Source organism: Phalaenopsis equestris, unplaced genomic scaffold (genome assembly GCF_001263595.1).
Source record: "Phalaenopsis equestris unplaced genomic scaffold, ASM126359v1 Scaffold000002, whole genome shotgun sequence".
Taxonomy (NCBI): Eukaryota; Viridiplantae; Streptophyta; class Magnoliopsida; order Asparagales; family Orchidaceae; genus Phalaenopsis; species Phalaenopsis equestris.
Genome location: NW_018164444.1, coordinates 67,932,112 through 67,948,177, shown reverse-complemented (window position 1 = coordinate 67,948,177; position 16,066 = coordinate 67,932,112). Strand labels below are relative to the sequence as shown.

General features: G+C 34.1%; 1 protein-coding gene across 1 annotated transcript; it reads left to right on the top strand.

Annotated features, from left to right (window-relative positions):
- The first annotated feature begins 5,261 nt into the window (after positions 1–5,261).
- LOC110024014 (dihydrolipoyllysine-residue succinyltransferase component of 2-oxoglutarate dehydrogenase complex 2, mitochondrial-like) lies at positions 5,262–15,757 on the top strand. Its single transcript, XM_020723730.1, is given in 14 exon segments — positions 5,262–5,448; positions 6,364–6,424; positions 6,527–6,560; positions 6,894–6,964; positions 7,099–7,173; positions 9,360–9,415; positions 9,509–9,553; positions 9,677–10,000; positions 10,002–10,049; positions 10,170–10,264; positions 10,594–10,684; positions 10,773–10,883; positions 14,647–14,841; positions 15,277–15,757. Coding segments are annotated over 14 exon segments (1,515 nt in total). The 5' UTR covers positions 5,262–5,331; the 3' UTR covers positions 15,469–15,757.
- Positions 15,758–16,066: the final 309 nt, after the last annotated feature.

The following is a 16,066-nucleotide window of genomic DNA, read 5'->3' as shown; positions in this document are numbered from 1 at the left end:
GCCCGCAAACCATTTATGTTCGCATGACCTTTGATAGTCAATTTTACCCATCTATTCCTGCAGGTCAGCATACTCCCTACCGCCGGAGCTGCGTGTGGGTTGAACGAAATGTTTAACCGCGGGGAGACTGGAGACCATATTGTATGTATAGCTGCGAACTGAGAAGTTTCTCGCAGGGACTAGAAGTGAGAATTTGGGAAAATATTCTGCATGGATATTGGATGTTTTAATAAATTACTGGCAGCCACACATCATCATTAAGCGATGTGGCCGTCGATGCTTTGTCATCCGGACATGCAGACTTGTGAGTCTATTCACTTACGCACCGCCCATAAAGGTTTAAGTTTAATCAAACTTAAATTGTGTCATAAATCTATTACTAGAAAAGTCTTTAGGGGTTGTATGACAGCATATGAGTAGGGCTGTAAACGAGCTGAGCTTGAGCAAGCTCAGGCTTGGCTCGTGTTCGACTCGTTCGAAATAGCTCGTATTCGAAATCGGCTCGTGTTCGAAATCGGCTCGTGATGTTCGTGTTCGGCTCGATTTAAATATGCGTGTTCGTGTTCGGCTCGAAATTGACTCGCTAAACTAACGAGGCGTTCAGGTGTTATGATTTAAACTTAGACATAAATATATATAATATATTATTATATAAATAATATATGTAATATATTGTTATAGAAAAAATTATATAAATTTTTTTTCGAGTCATTTCGAGCCGAACATAAGCGAACAAACTGTTGTTCGTGTTCGGCTCGTTTACATTTCAAGCTTAAAAATTTGTTCGTGTTCGGCTCATTAGGCTTAACGAACGAACCGAACACGAGCTGTTCACGAACAACAAACCAAATTGACAACCCTACATATGAGATTTAAATTAGTAGGATTCAGTAAAGCTTAAAAATCCAGATTTAATAAATCGTCAAAAGTGTTCAATCCTAAAAATTAATTGGCAACGAATTTAATAAATCCTATTAAATTTTGTGAAATTATTTGAAATTTTTTTTTTCAGATTTTAAAATCTGTTATGATCGTTAAACTTTTAACATTATTTGATTTAGTAAATTATATAAATTTCACTTTTTAACTAAATTTCAAAATACCCAAAATAGTTCCTTAAATTCAATAATATTTTATTTCAAAATATGATTCATAATTATATATTTATTAGAAACATAATTATTAATAATTTTTTTTAAAAATGAGTTATTAAATAAAAGTTTAACATTTATAAAGGAATAAATAATTAGTTATTAATTATAATTATTTATAAATTTGTGGAATGAATTAAGAAATTATACTTATTTTTCATTAATTAATAATTAAATAATAAATAAAATGTTAAAACATAATTAACCTGATAATATTATAACTAATTATTAATTAGTAATCAATTAAATTAAACAAATTAACTTAAATAAAAATTAACGAAACGGTCGCCTACATCGCGACTCTCCCGAAACCCTCGAGTACATTCCTCCTCTCTCTGTTTCGTTCAAAATCATCGCCTGCGTCGCGATACAGTCGCAATTGGAGCTAGCTGGTAACGCAACGTCGGGATCGCGGCTACAGAGATCCGAAACTCCCTTTTTGTTTCCTCCTTCTGCTACTCTCCTACCCGAAACTATTGAGGAAGGTAACTAACTTTCACGTCGTTTTTTTTTCGCGCGAAGCGTCCATCCCGAATTTAGTAAATTCACCGATTCATGGGATTTAGTAAATCTGAGATTTAAGGCGAAAATCGTGAAATCCGGATTTATCTAATCCCAGGCTTTATTTTGTCGAAAATGACCGTCTGGCTAGATTCAGGTTAAATCCAGCTTAAATCCTGCTCCAAATCCGTTACCAGACAGGCCCTTACTCTCATATCGTGTTAACGAACGTTTTCCTTTCGATTAGAAGATTGTGTTTAGCTTGTGCGGAGGAGATCGGAGGTTATGGCGTCGAGTTTGACTCGCGTGGTTCGCCGGCCTGTGATGGTGAGTAATGTTTTTTCGTTTTATGTTGGAGAATTTTTTTTTTTTCTTTTGAAATCGGAGTTATCTATTTGTTCGTGTATTTTAGTGGTTGTCGTCCCGGTGAAGTTACTTTTCTGGCGTTTGTTTATGGGTTTTAGTTATTTCTGGCGCAGTTTGGTGTTTAGGTCTTTTAGATTGAATGTTATGAACGATTGCTGGATTAGGACTGATAAAGTGTCGTTGGGCTTGTTATGATTTTGATTTTCTGAATCGGGTTGTATGTTAATTTTTATTTTTTATTTGGATTGGAGAGGAGAACTCTTCATGTTTTGATGGGTTGTTTTGGCATGGAAGTTTTTGTTGTAATGGAAGCAAGAACTGAATTCAGTTATTGATTTGTAGGCTCCTGATTTTTTTCTGCTTTCATGAAGTCTCCCGAGATGTAAAAGGTGACTTAATTGCATCCTAATAATGAGGAAAACTTGCACTAATTCATTTATTTTTTGGTATTTTCAATATCATGGAGTTCTGAAAAATGCCTTGGTTCAATCTCCATTTCACCATGGGCCCTATGTTGATAGGGATTCTTCTTTTACCCTGAAATGTGATTGTGTTCGGTAGCATCTATTTGTCTTTTTATGGACTGGCAGCACCTGCTTTTCATGCTGATTCCTTCATGTAAATATAGAAGAAAACTTTTACTGAATATTCAATCGTGTACACTTTCAGTAATGAAGCTTAAAGGTCTGATGGACCATCTATAAGAATACATAGCCACTGCACTAGCATTTCATACGAAGCAAACTATGCTTCGTGGGCTATTTATATAATTCAGACAGCATAGTTCTAAAGCTTAATTATAGTGAAAAATTAAGAGATAATAAGAGGTTTAAGATCAAGTATATAATTAATGGATGTAAAGTCGATATTTTCAATCCATATTATTTGAGGATTAAGAAAAAGTAAAATGAAAAAAAAATAAAAAAGAAATTATTGTCCTGGTATAAGATGGTGGAATTTGAAATGTGATGAAGTATTAATCTTTTGAGATATGTTTCTAAGGGAGACAAATTGGCACGCTTTAGTTGATTTAAACATGATGTGGGATAAAATAGCGAAATCCATTAAGAAAATCACTGTACATGTTTTAGGTTGATCTTTAAACAAATCATACATTTATAAGGAGCCTTATGTGGAAGAGTGAAGACAAATTTATTGCAGATGTTTTAGGATAGTTTATAAATATATCGTACTTTGGTAATAAATCTTAGATGGTAGAGTGAGAGACATAAATGCCCTCAAGTTAATTAGTTATGCCTTCAAGTTACTAATAAAAACTTATATAATGATGATTATAAAGCTGGAGGACTTGTAGACATTATAGTTGGCGAAGCACAATATTACACACACACACATATACATCTACATAAATGTATACATAGTTGTGCATATATATGCATACATCTACATGAATATACACATATACGTACTTGCATGTATACATAGATGTATGTATACATGTGTCTCTCTCTTTCTATGCATACATACATACATATACGTATACATATATACATATATATATATCTATACATACATACATACATACATACATGCATACATACATGCATACATACATACATAACATACATACATAACATACATAATACATACATACATAACATACATACATACATACATACATACATGGATGTATGGATGAATGTATGGATGCATGCATGCATGCTATATATATGTATGTATGTTGCTTGTATGGATGGATGGATGTGTGTATGTATGTATGTATGTATGCATGCATGCATGCTATATATTGATTTAAAAAATGAAAGGGGGGTAAATTGAAGAAGATGCTTAAAGTTGAGACTTTTTGTTTGGATGAGATACCTATTGAAATTTGAGAGTTAAGGGAAAGTAGTGAAATGTTTGATCAATGAAGATAATATTTAAAGTATAGTGATTATAGAGTTTAATAGAACAAAGATTAAGTATGTGATATATAATGATGTATGATATAACTAGAAAGAAAAAGTGATAAAGAATTTTTTGAAGAGATGGTAGTAGTAGTATCTAATAATGGCAAAGGTTTGGGCTTGACAATGGGGGAGAGGATGCACCACTAAAGAGAACATATAGAAAAAATAAAGACTACGATGGAATTGGAGTAGACTAAAAGTAAGTTGATTTGAAGTTTTGTAAAGGAGTTTCAATAGTAAGTTAAACCTTATATGGCACTTATCAGCAGTAAATGTGAAAGGATGATTTATAAAGCTAATTGAGACTTTGGATAAGTTTGATGATAATGACGATGTATTCAGGGCATTGACTCCTAGAGAAAGATGTGCTATTTTGCAAATCACATGCTGTCTTACCGAGTCCGTGAGCCCTGTTAATTACTTCTTTCAAATATATTTTGGGCCTTCTTTTACATTGAGTCCTGAACATAAACGATTGTTGTTCATCTGTTGAGGCACTTTGTTCTATACTTTCTGGTTTATATATAATTGAAGAATGTTCTTGTTTTTTCTTGTGAAAACAGCATAATCAATGTCTTAAACACATCTCAGCAGTTTACACATGTGAGTGATTCAAACTGTCATAGATTTTTGTCTCTTTTTGCAATATGCTGTTATTGATTCAATTGATATGCATTTATTGCAAGATTTTGGTCACCTTTCATTGCTTGAATAATGTTTAGTAAGCTTTTGATGGTGCTTCGAAGTTCATATAGAGCATCCAATTTTTTGTTTTGGTTGTTTTTGACAAAAAAATACTGATAAAAATGCCAGTTCTTATATTCTTGCCTAGCAATATTTGTTTTTGGCTTTGAGGTGGTGCATCAAACTGAAATTGAGTCAATCCCTGTTCATAGTAATTTTTTTTACCACTTCAGATATAGGTATCGTGTGGACAAAATCAATGTGATGTTGAATTGTCGTACTTTCTGGTCTTAATCATTTGCAGTTAAGCTGGGTCATATAGCACCTTAATCAATTTGTTAATTGTTTATTTAATTTTCCTGTGTTTGCGTTCTTGGTAAAATGTCATCTTTGACCGAAAAAATAGAAGGTGCTAAAAAAAGGAAACCATAAGATAGAGAGAGAGGAGGAGCGGCGAGAAAGAGGGGGGGACTTAACCGCGTGGATCATTTTCTTTGCTAGTTTATTTTGGCTTTCTAGGGTTTCTCAGTGTGGGTGGCTTTCCGGGATTTTCTTCTTGATATCGCCTTCTTCGTCGTTGCTGGCCAGCACTCGTTCTTTCTCCGTCGGGGAGCAAAGAGTTGGAATTGTGCGTGGACAACTTGTTCAACAGTTCGTCGCCTTCTTTCATTCGATCTGCTTCATTGGGAGTGGAAGAGATGAAGTCTTCTTTGAGGAAGCTGAGAGGATTCGCCCTCCACAAGAGTGCCGATCTAAAGGAGAAGAGGGACCATGGAATCCCTGCTCGCCAAGACGAGCTCCTACAGGCCTCTCAGGTACTCGTTCTCGCGCTCCTCGCCTACATGGGTTGGTGTCTTTTGGCGATCTGGTCTCAGGTTGAGGATGATGGGTTTATTAAGGAAATTTGGTGATTTGGGGTGTTGGAATGTGGTTGTTTCTGGTGATGCATTTGTTTTTCTGAGTTACCTGGTCGTGATTCCGAAAACTGAATTGATGATGAAAATCATATGTTTTAGAAGTTTGTGTTGCGACTCGCTCTGTGAAGATTCAAGTATTGCTTTACTAATGACAGAGCTTATAGTCGATGCATTTAACTTGCAGATTTCTCTTTGCTTTTCTTCCCTATCAAGCTGCGTAATCCTCTGATTACGGATTGGGGTATGAAATTCTGGTTTGCTGGATCCCAAAGTTGTAGTCTGGCTTTATTTAACTACATGGATAAATTTCCCATGAACAGAATCGTAAATTTTTCTAGGTTTTGGATGCATCATATACTATCCTTCTTTTTGAATTGCATGCATTTTAGGATCAGGGGTTAATTAGAGGAACTCTAAAGAACGGCAACTTTCTAGAATTACTTACCTGTGAAGTCAAGTTTTGACATCGGGATGTGAAAAATGCAATGCAATGCCTTAAAAGTTTCTTAAAGGTCTCTGCGCCAACTCAGTATTTTATTTCCTGGAACTTCCATTTTTCTCTTGGTATGGAACCTGGCTAGCAATTTCTTTTTACCAGAAATGATGAGACGTTGAGAATAGCTCCATTTGGCTGCAAATTCAAACTTTTTGATTTAATTTCTGTCATTCAAAAAGTTTTGACTAGAATCTATCTTGAATGGAACTCATGATTTCTGCACAGTATTATTGCATTTGGTCAATGGACAGAATTCTTTTTTTTTTTTTTGTTAAACTTGTGAAGTTTCTTTTATGTTTTCATTGTAATTATTGCAGAAATTGTTGCTGGTGAATTCTTACAGACATGTGCGGAGCTTTAGCCATCATATCTATCCAGGTGAATCCTCTATACTTTTTAAGTTTGCCGTTTAAATTATTTTGTTGCGTATGTGTTGGATAAATCTGTCGCCCTTTAATCATTTGTTCATGTGCAACGTAGGCATCACTGCTCAAGCCTGCTCAAGCTCAGGAAGGTTAGCAGTAGCAGTAACTTTTTTTCTAACCTTTTTTCATCTTTTGTTTGATTCTCTATGTCATGTTGTGGAGCATGTTTCACTCTTTAGTCGTTTAATATGTCGCAGTCTTTTTTTTTTTCATCCTTTATTTTCTTACTTTTGTTTTCATCCTTTATTTTCTTACTTTTGTATTTCCTGAACATGCGTGCTGTTTGATTAGCTTTTAGTAACTTTTGTTTTTTTTGTAAGTTTTAATCATTTTCTTAGGCATTGCGTTATTCGTTATTTTGTTTGTTTTGAAGTTTCTTTGCATTTCACCATAATTGTATAATATCAATTTAAGTGGTGCAGGGAACTTAGCGGATTTCTTCCAAGGGTCTCCCAATACCAACTATGGAGTCGATCATTTTCTTCTGATAAGGGTAGGAGCTTGCACATTGATCTTTGAACTTATTATCTATTGCTTTTGATGACCTTTCTTCAGTTTAAGATTCTTCTGAAACATAGGTTTTAAGATTATCAAACTCATTTTATTTTGCTCTTTTGGGTTGTAAAGGTGACTTGGTAGAGGCAGTTGTCCCATTCATGGGTGAATCTATTACTGATGGGACCTTAGCTACTTTTTTGAAGAGTAAGTGATGCTCATTCTCATTCTTACTTATACGAGTAAAGATACACGAGCATTAAGTTCACTTATAAGATGTATCTTTGCTCTTATTACACTAAGGTTTTTGTTTCATTGCCCAATTATTTCTCAGCTTTAGTAATAACAATGGGAATGCAAAGTCTAATATTGATTAATTTTTCATAATTAAATCTATGTTGAAAGTTTATTTTGGCGGTAGTCTTATATTTCAGTCTAGGATGACAATGAATATCTTCTAACCATTTTTTTAAAGATAATCACGGCGTCTAGTAGTAACTTCTAAAAATTCTTATTATAAAATATTTCTGTGATAGTTTTTATATGCTTGAAAGAAAATTTGATACTATGAGTTGTTGATGAAACCAAGATATAAAATACATTTAAAGATAAAAAATGATTCATATATATAATACATCTGCAATAATGTCATAAAAAATATAGAGAAGATCCTACAAAATTGTAGAATTGTCTCGTAAATTTTAAAAAACAACTTTTGTCTTGCTGATTATTGCATGCTTTAATCCTTCTTGATTAAATAGTTTATAATATACAAAATACTTGTAACATTAACTTATTTATATGTCGTCTTGATTTTCAGGTGTCTCAACTATACAATTACAGTGATAGATTACCTAAAGAGAAAAAGAATCAACAATCAACAATTGGGTAGTAAATATGATATAAGTATATTGAAAAAATTTTATGAATATTTTAAAAGCCCCTTGATCATTAGATAAGCTATTCTTCTCAAACGTGTATCCTTGGGTTGTGAATGGAGAACTCTAATGATTTTGAAAACCAGTTCATGCATAGTGGTATAGCTTTATTTTGTGGTTCTCTAGAACATTGTACAAAATTTCCTCCATCTCAATATAGAATTAAAAACAAGGTTAGTGATTGTAGTCGCTTTTAAATACACTTTCTTTCAACGAGGCAACCCTATCACCTTCGTATCACGCTCAATCCCACAACCCTCCACTCTCTTGCGTTAGCCACCTCCTTGAAACTAGCATTGCGTCCATTTTTCCAATATCGCTCTCCTATTTTTCTATTCACACTCAGCATTGTTTCTGCCATTGCACATATTGATTGCACTAAGAACCAATATTTTGTCCACCTCAACACGCATCGGATTCCCAGAGTCTCCTCCCTCAATAGCAACTTTTGTATGCATTCACACATACTCAACTCTAAATTATTTCTTGTGCTTTTATTTTTGTCATGATGCTCGCTGATTACTCCTTGTCCTCTTACTGCTCTCACTGTAACACAACTTTAAACATGATTTAGGTCAACCTTAACTTCTGTGGCCCCTCTTTTTTATACACGCCTGAACTCTTTTCCTAACTCGAAGTCCTTTTACATCATTGTCATTACAATTAAGTTTAATTGTATAAACTATTATTTTTGGTTCAGGGCTTTTCAAAATTTTATCAGTTTTCTTGTCATACCCATCTATTTTGATGCTCTACTCTTAACATGGGATGACATTGTCAATTTTTTTTTTTTTTTTTTTGTTCAAACTTTTGATTATGTTATTCTCGTCTAATTGCTTATTAGTTTCTAATCTTCCATATCTTCTGCCATCTTGTTTCAAGAAATGTCAAGTCAATTTCGACACTTTTTCTATTCCACATAGTTTAAAGAAAGCAGCACAATTAGCCTTTACACACTACTCCGACCTTTTTTTTGCCACAGCAAAACAATGTTTAAATCTTGGAATACTATGGAACCAATAGATGTAAGTACACTGGCTTCTTCATTATAACCCTTAAGGTCTTATCCTGCAATCTGACAAAAATAAAAGGAGTTTCTTTTTATCATAGATGTAAGTGAGAAGCAATACTATCTGTGCAGTCTCGGTCCAGTTTTAGTGGCTTCTTATCCGAAGTCTAAAATCTTTAGCTTTTCAATTAATAATATAGATGGTTAACAGTGAATGCTGGGATTATTTTACAATACCTGAATGATGAAGCTATTCTATCATGGAATTCCACTTTTTGATGTCCGTATTGATTCATGTGCCTAGTGTTGCATCTCATCTATTCATTAACTTATATAATCACTTTGCTATACTTGTGTGCTTTCAGCCATTTGATTCTGGGAGTTGTTAGATAGCCTAATTGAGATTTGCTAACTTTGGTTTCTTGGCTATCTGGTGTCACAATTAGAACCTGGTGATAGGGTTGCGGTTGATGAGCCAATTGCTCAGGTTGAAACTGACAAGGTAATTTCTTTGCTTGTGATTTGTTTTGTATTATTCAACTGAGAGTACATGACATTGTGAATGTTAAATATTGATTCATAAATCTTTTTGCAGGTAACTATTGACGTTGTCAGTCCAGAAGCTGGAGTTATTGAAAAGGTAAGAGCAAATGTTTACATTGTTTGTGCCCGACTGACTTGAATCATTATTTTTTATTTACTATATTAGATGTTTCTGCCTCTGATTTGTGTACGAACTTGGTTATTCACACTCTATGCCTAGTTGGTTGCCAAGGAAGGTGATACAGTCATACCAGGGACTAAGATTGCTTTCATCTCAAAATCTGATCCAAGTGATACACATGTCACTCCGTCAGATGTCAGTCCATCAGAGAAGCCAGATCAAGATACCCCAAAATCTGATGCAAAGAAATCAGACAAAGCAAAGCCTAATGCTGAAGAGAAAATAAAAGAAAAGCCTGCTATGGTAGCTGAAATCAAAGAAAGGCCTTCTGGAGTAGCTGAAATCAAAGAAAAGCCTAAAATAGCTTCTTCTCCTCCTAAACTGTCTGCTGCTGAACCCCCACCTCCTCCCACCGAGCGGGGGAGAAGAGGAAAACGACCCACAACTTCCTCCCAAGGAGAGGGAAAGACGAGTAAATCTCAAGCCTCTTTCTTCATCTTTTCTGTTTTTTTTTTAATTTTATTATTAATTTTTTTTTACTGCATGTTTCAGCAAAGATTTTGTAATAACTCTTCAACTGATTTTATTTTAGGTTCCTATGCCCAGAATCAGGAAGAGAGTTGCGACGCGGTTGAAGGATTCCCAAAACACATATGCAATGCTTACTACATTTAATGAAGTTGACATGTAACTTTCTGCTGAAAGGGCATGATGTATACTTAATATCAATTTTTAAATTCTCCGAAGTAATTTCAAAACCATATAATGGCATTTTAGAGGTCTAAACTAACTTCCAACGGCCTCCTTTTGTGGCTGTTGTTTTTTACCAAATCCTCAAAAGCTTTTAACTGAGTTTTCCTTTGTTGTTCTTAGAAATAACAAATATCCTGGATTCTTAGCAGCTATTCCATGCACTATACTTTAAAACTTCTAACTGAAACTCTTATTTGGTTTTTGAAATTCCTTTTTTTTTAAAAAAATATTTACTGGTTGCTGTATTGATGCATCACATGCAGGACAAACTTGATGAAACTTCGTTCTGATTATAAAGATGCATTTGTGGACAAGCATGGCACAAAGTTAGGACTCATGTCAGGTTTTGTTAAAGTAAGAATATTTTACTAGCGAGAACCACTAAACTTGTTACCAATTCTGTGATAATTTTGTTTTGATGCATCTTATCTCATGTTATAAGGCTGCAGTTAGTGGACTGCAACACCTGCCAGTTGTTAATGCTGTCATCGATGGCGAGGATATTATCTACAGAGACTACATTGATATTAGTATCGCTGTTGGCACACCCAAGGTTTTTTTTTTTTCGATGTTACAAATGCTGGTTTAATTGAGTTTATACTTAATTGATTGCTTAGACATCGGACATCCAATCTTTTTTTTTGAAAGGTACTTGCTTTGTTTGTTGCATCAGATGCATTATCGTTAATGGAGAAAAATAATTCATGCAGCCAACCCCGCTAAGTGGGATAAAGGCTTGTTGATGTTTCTGTTATTGTTTGTACCCTCCCTTTAGTACACTTTCAAATCCATTGATTTTCTCCAGCTGGAAACTTCTATCACTTTTAATGTGTTATAAAAGACTTCATAGATTCCTCTGCCAGCACAGGAGAACCGTTCTCTAGCTATTCCTTCATACTGTGCTAACTATATAGCTGCTAAAGTTTGGCAGTTCGAATATAAGGGCCTTTTAAAGTAAACTTATCGTTTGATAAGCTGCAACAGTTTGTTGGCAGAAGAATGTTTTCCTTTATTTTGTCTGTCAATGTTTTGATTTTTACAACACGTAGTACTATTTTAATTTCTGTGGAAAAGATACTATAAGATCTTTATCACATGCATAAACCCTCACCATGTCTTGATGATTGGGGAGAATGCAGTTTTGGAGTATCTTATCCATATTTGCATCGAGTAGTGATGACTTTATTTTGTAGAAGTTTACTTGTGTAGTGCATCTTAGGATCTAAAATTGTGTGTTGATATAACATGCAGTATGGAAAATTGCAACAAATACACAAATTTATAGGAGTTAATTTATTAATCTTTTTTTGGTGTTGGAAGCGATAGAATCCAGTTCAGATGAAAGTGTTTAAACTTTCTACTAGAAACTATGACTTAGAGAATTGTGGATCACAAAATCTATTCACTAACGAACTTTCACACTACATAAAGAATTATATATATATTTTTAAGCTTGACTGATCACAATCACACTTTTAATCAGTAATGAAGAAAGAATAGGAGGGGAAGGGAAAAATAATCATCAAATAATTTATCTTCAGAGTCATACAAAGACAAACTCCTACGGAATTTTTCTAGTTTTGAACTTGATCTACGAATTGAATTATGGAAGGAAAAAAATTTGCACTTTTAAAGTAATTTTATATTTCTCGTAGTTATTTTTATATATATCATAATACCCAATTGTAGATGAAGACTTTCAAAATTTCTTAGATGAAGTATAATGGAAATAAAATAATAGTAATAAGATTCTATAGTGAATGGAAGGCAAGCTTTATAAAAACATCCTTGCCTGAGCAACATTCTAAAGAACAATCCAAGGAATAAAGTATTGCATGAGAAGTCAGAGAGAAAAAATCTTATTAAAGTATCCTTATTAATATTGCTTTATAGTTCAGGCGTGCAGGAGTAGGATAAGCTCGGAAAGTTCACTTTATCTTGGAATAAATCAATGTACCTTAGCAGAGCTATTGGAATAGGGCATGCTCCACACATCAATCTCTAACTTAACAAGTCTAGCGTAACAAAATAATTTCACATGTCCATGGTGACAACTTCAACTTATTGCACTGTAAATCCGACTCTAAAATTCCATGAAGTTAACATAGCAAATGGTTATACCCTTCTAGGTCGTGTTTTGGGATTTGATTTGACATGGAGGAGTGGAGAAATAGTAAGGGATTGAGAATATGGGCGATTGACGATATTTGGAGGGGAATAAACGACGTTCGATGTCTATCCCTACTGAATACAACAAAGAAAACCATGAAACAACATGCTATATATGTCAAGGAGGCTCACTACTTGTACCTGCATAGATACCACCACTTGCTGAAGGAAAAGGATACCATAATCCTGAGGGTAGAAATCAAAGATACAATCTTTAAAACACACAAAGAAAGAAAAAAAAATTGCTAAACTAGAAAATAGCAACATTATAAATAGTTCTCTCATAGAAAAAACCTAATAAGAAATTGAGAAAAAGAAAAAAAATAGAAATAAAAGAAATCGACTGAAAATAGGAGACGGGATTTCACTACGGACGATACTTCCTCTTGCAATCGTGGGAGTTCTGGGGAACATCGAGCAATCTGCTCAGCATCAAAGGGTTTTAAAGGGTTCCAACATAACACAAATATATTGGACAATGCTAGACTTATTAAACAAATGAGATGTTATGAAGCTTGAATAAAAAAGTTCTGATTCAAGTCAATAAACTAAAAAAAATTCCCATTGAGTAAACCATTTCTCAAATATTACATGCGATTCTTAATTTTCTGATTTAACCTAACTACTTTCACATTGCTAAAAGTGAATTGAGCTTGTACTTGAGCCTCATTTCATGCAAAACAATCTTCAATTATACATCTTTTTTCTAAGGATTTTATGTTTCTATAAATATTAATTCGTTCACAGGGTGGTCCAATTTAATTGATCTCTCTCTCTCTTTATAATTTTCTTATAAACCTAATCAGTCATATGAGGCCTTCCTATCAGCAAATTTCAGCCACTCTCCAGTCTATCTCTTCAATTCCAAACTTTACTCTCTTTCTTTCTTTATGCACACGACATACATTCTTCCTGACAAATGGAAGAAGGATCAAATTTTGGAGCATTCAAAGCGCAAGGAAGGCATCATCTTGGCTATGAGAAGAGAATGAAAGCAGGCCGAGCAAAGAGCAAGATCATGGCTGAAGAATTAAGGAAGTATGTCTATGAGTGAATTTGGTAAGGATATAATCCCATATTTTGTAATCTCCTGCTTTCACTAGAATCACCTTAGTATAATTTACTACCTTGTTTGATTTCGCATCATATCCCTTATAAATCCCTTAGGCAATCACATATAAGAAGGAAAGAAAGAAATATATGTATGTATGTATGTATGTATGTATGTATGCATGCATGCATGCATGCATGTATGTATGTATGTATGTGTCTGTATGTATGTATGTCTGTGTGTGTGTGTGTGTGTGTGAAACCTTCATACATTTGTCTGTGTATATATGTATGTATGTATGTATGTATGTATGTATGTATGTATGTATGTATGTATGTATGTATGTATGTATGGATAGATAGATAGATAGATATACATGTCATGGTTTCTCCCACTAAACCTTCATACATTTTTTTTTCTTTATTTTAATTTCTAATAAAGCTTAATCTCATAGAATTTAATTTAATATCTATATCAATATTTCATGGATCAAGGAAACTATTAGCTTTGGGACTTGGATATATGCCGACTTTATATTAAGACTTTGGAGGGTGGTTGTCATACTCATCTTTCTCAATCGTAGCTTCAAGCCCTAGTCTGCTTTCAGAATATTCTTATATCATTTTCCAAATCCCTTTATTCTCCATTAGGATCCATGTCATCTTTTAGGCGTTATCATCCTCCACTTCAGGGAATATTACCTTGTTTCCACTGTGTACATGACTGGTTGTGAGTGAAACAATCATTTATTTTTGTGCGGCAATTATTCTCTTGAACGCCATTTACTTTATGAGGTTTGTGATTTGGCTTTCCATATTTCTTATCCTACTTTCAAGCACTCACTGGTTTTCTATGGGAATTTTTCCATATGCACTCATAGAGTCAATTGAATTTTTGTTTGCCTCTTTTATGTTTTTTAATCTCACACCCTACAAGAATTATTTGTGTATTGATGCAGCCAATATGATCCATAACTTAGGGGATGATACTTTCCATTAGATTTATATAAAACTTTAATGTGATCAAATTCGACTCATGATCTTAGTTAAGTGCTGGTTAAACTCATTGTTCATCGAATTCACCTATATTTTCTCAGGGCCTTGTGGTACCGGTTATTCGAGATGCGGATAAGATGAATTTTGCCGAGATAGAAAAAAACATCAACACTCTGGCTAAGCGGGCAAGCGAAGGCACAATATCAATTGATGAAATGGCTGGAGGCACTTTCACAATATCAAATGGTGGCGTTTATGGAAGCCTTTTGAGCACACCAATCATCAACCCTCCACAGGTACACCATCATCTCTATATTTATGGTTTTATATTTGGGGCATTTAGATAAATGCTACACAGTTCTTATATTATTTAACATATCTAGCACCTAAACATTCATATTTACTCGCATATCACTCAAATTTTTAACATCACATAAAAATACTACCAACACTAGCTTTTACAAAGTGAGACATACCTTTTCATGCATATGGCTATGATGTCAATGTCTTAGAAGTGTAAATATCAAACTTTGGATGTTAGATATGTGAATACATAAGTACTGTGCGGCATGTATGTAAATTTTGCTTTGCATGCATATGGCTATGATACCGATATGTTCGAAGTGTAAATATCAAGCTTTGGGTGTTAGATATGTGAGTACATAAGAATTGTGCGGTATGCATGTAAATTTTCCTTCATATTTTTTAAATTTGTAACGACGCTTCTACAGTCGGCTATTCTGGGAATGCATTCGATTGTTTCTAGACCTATGGTCGTCGACGGTACTATTCTTCCGAGGCCTATGATGTACATTGCTCTGACCTACGATCACCGGCTAATTGATGGAAGAGAGGCCGTCTACTTCCTGCGACGGATCAAGGATGTTGTTGAAGATCCTCGCCGTCTACTCCTCGACTTATAGACTGTGGGCAAGTTAACAATGCCCATGAGTTCCTATCTTTTGGTTCATCAAGACTAAATAATTCACCTCCAAAACTAAATTTTGGTGCTATTTCGTAAACGTTGTTATGTATGATTGGTGCAGCTGTTGTGAGGTGAAATTTAGGAGCAGCAGCCATCACGATTCTGGTGAGTTTTTCCTATTTGAGTCCTAATTTTATTTATTTATAGCTCCCTATTTGGCGAACTATTGAAGTTTTTGATCTGTATACTTTGATCTTATTGTTTAAATGAATGCTGATGGTTTCTTCTGTTGGCGTTTCTATCTCTGCATATTGCCACCTCTCTTCTTTTTCAAAATTTGGGATATTTTGAGCGAATATTGTGAATGGATGGCCCCAGTGGATACTATTTATGGACTGTCACGATCATGTCACAATAAAGGTGTCATGATCATAATCAATAAGGTTTAGCCAGAGATGTTGTTGTTGTTGTGGTCAAGAGTTTAGACTTGCAATTAAGATATTTTAGGTTTATGAATTTCTTATTAAATTCACTTGAGAAATTCTTTTAAAAAATCTTTCTGCAGAGGCTCATATATATATAATGATATCATTTGA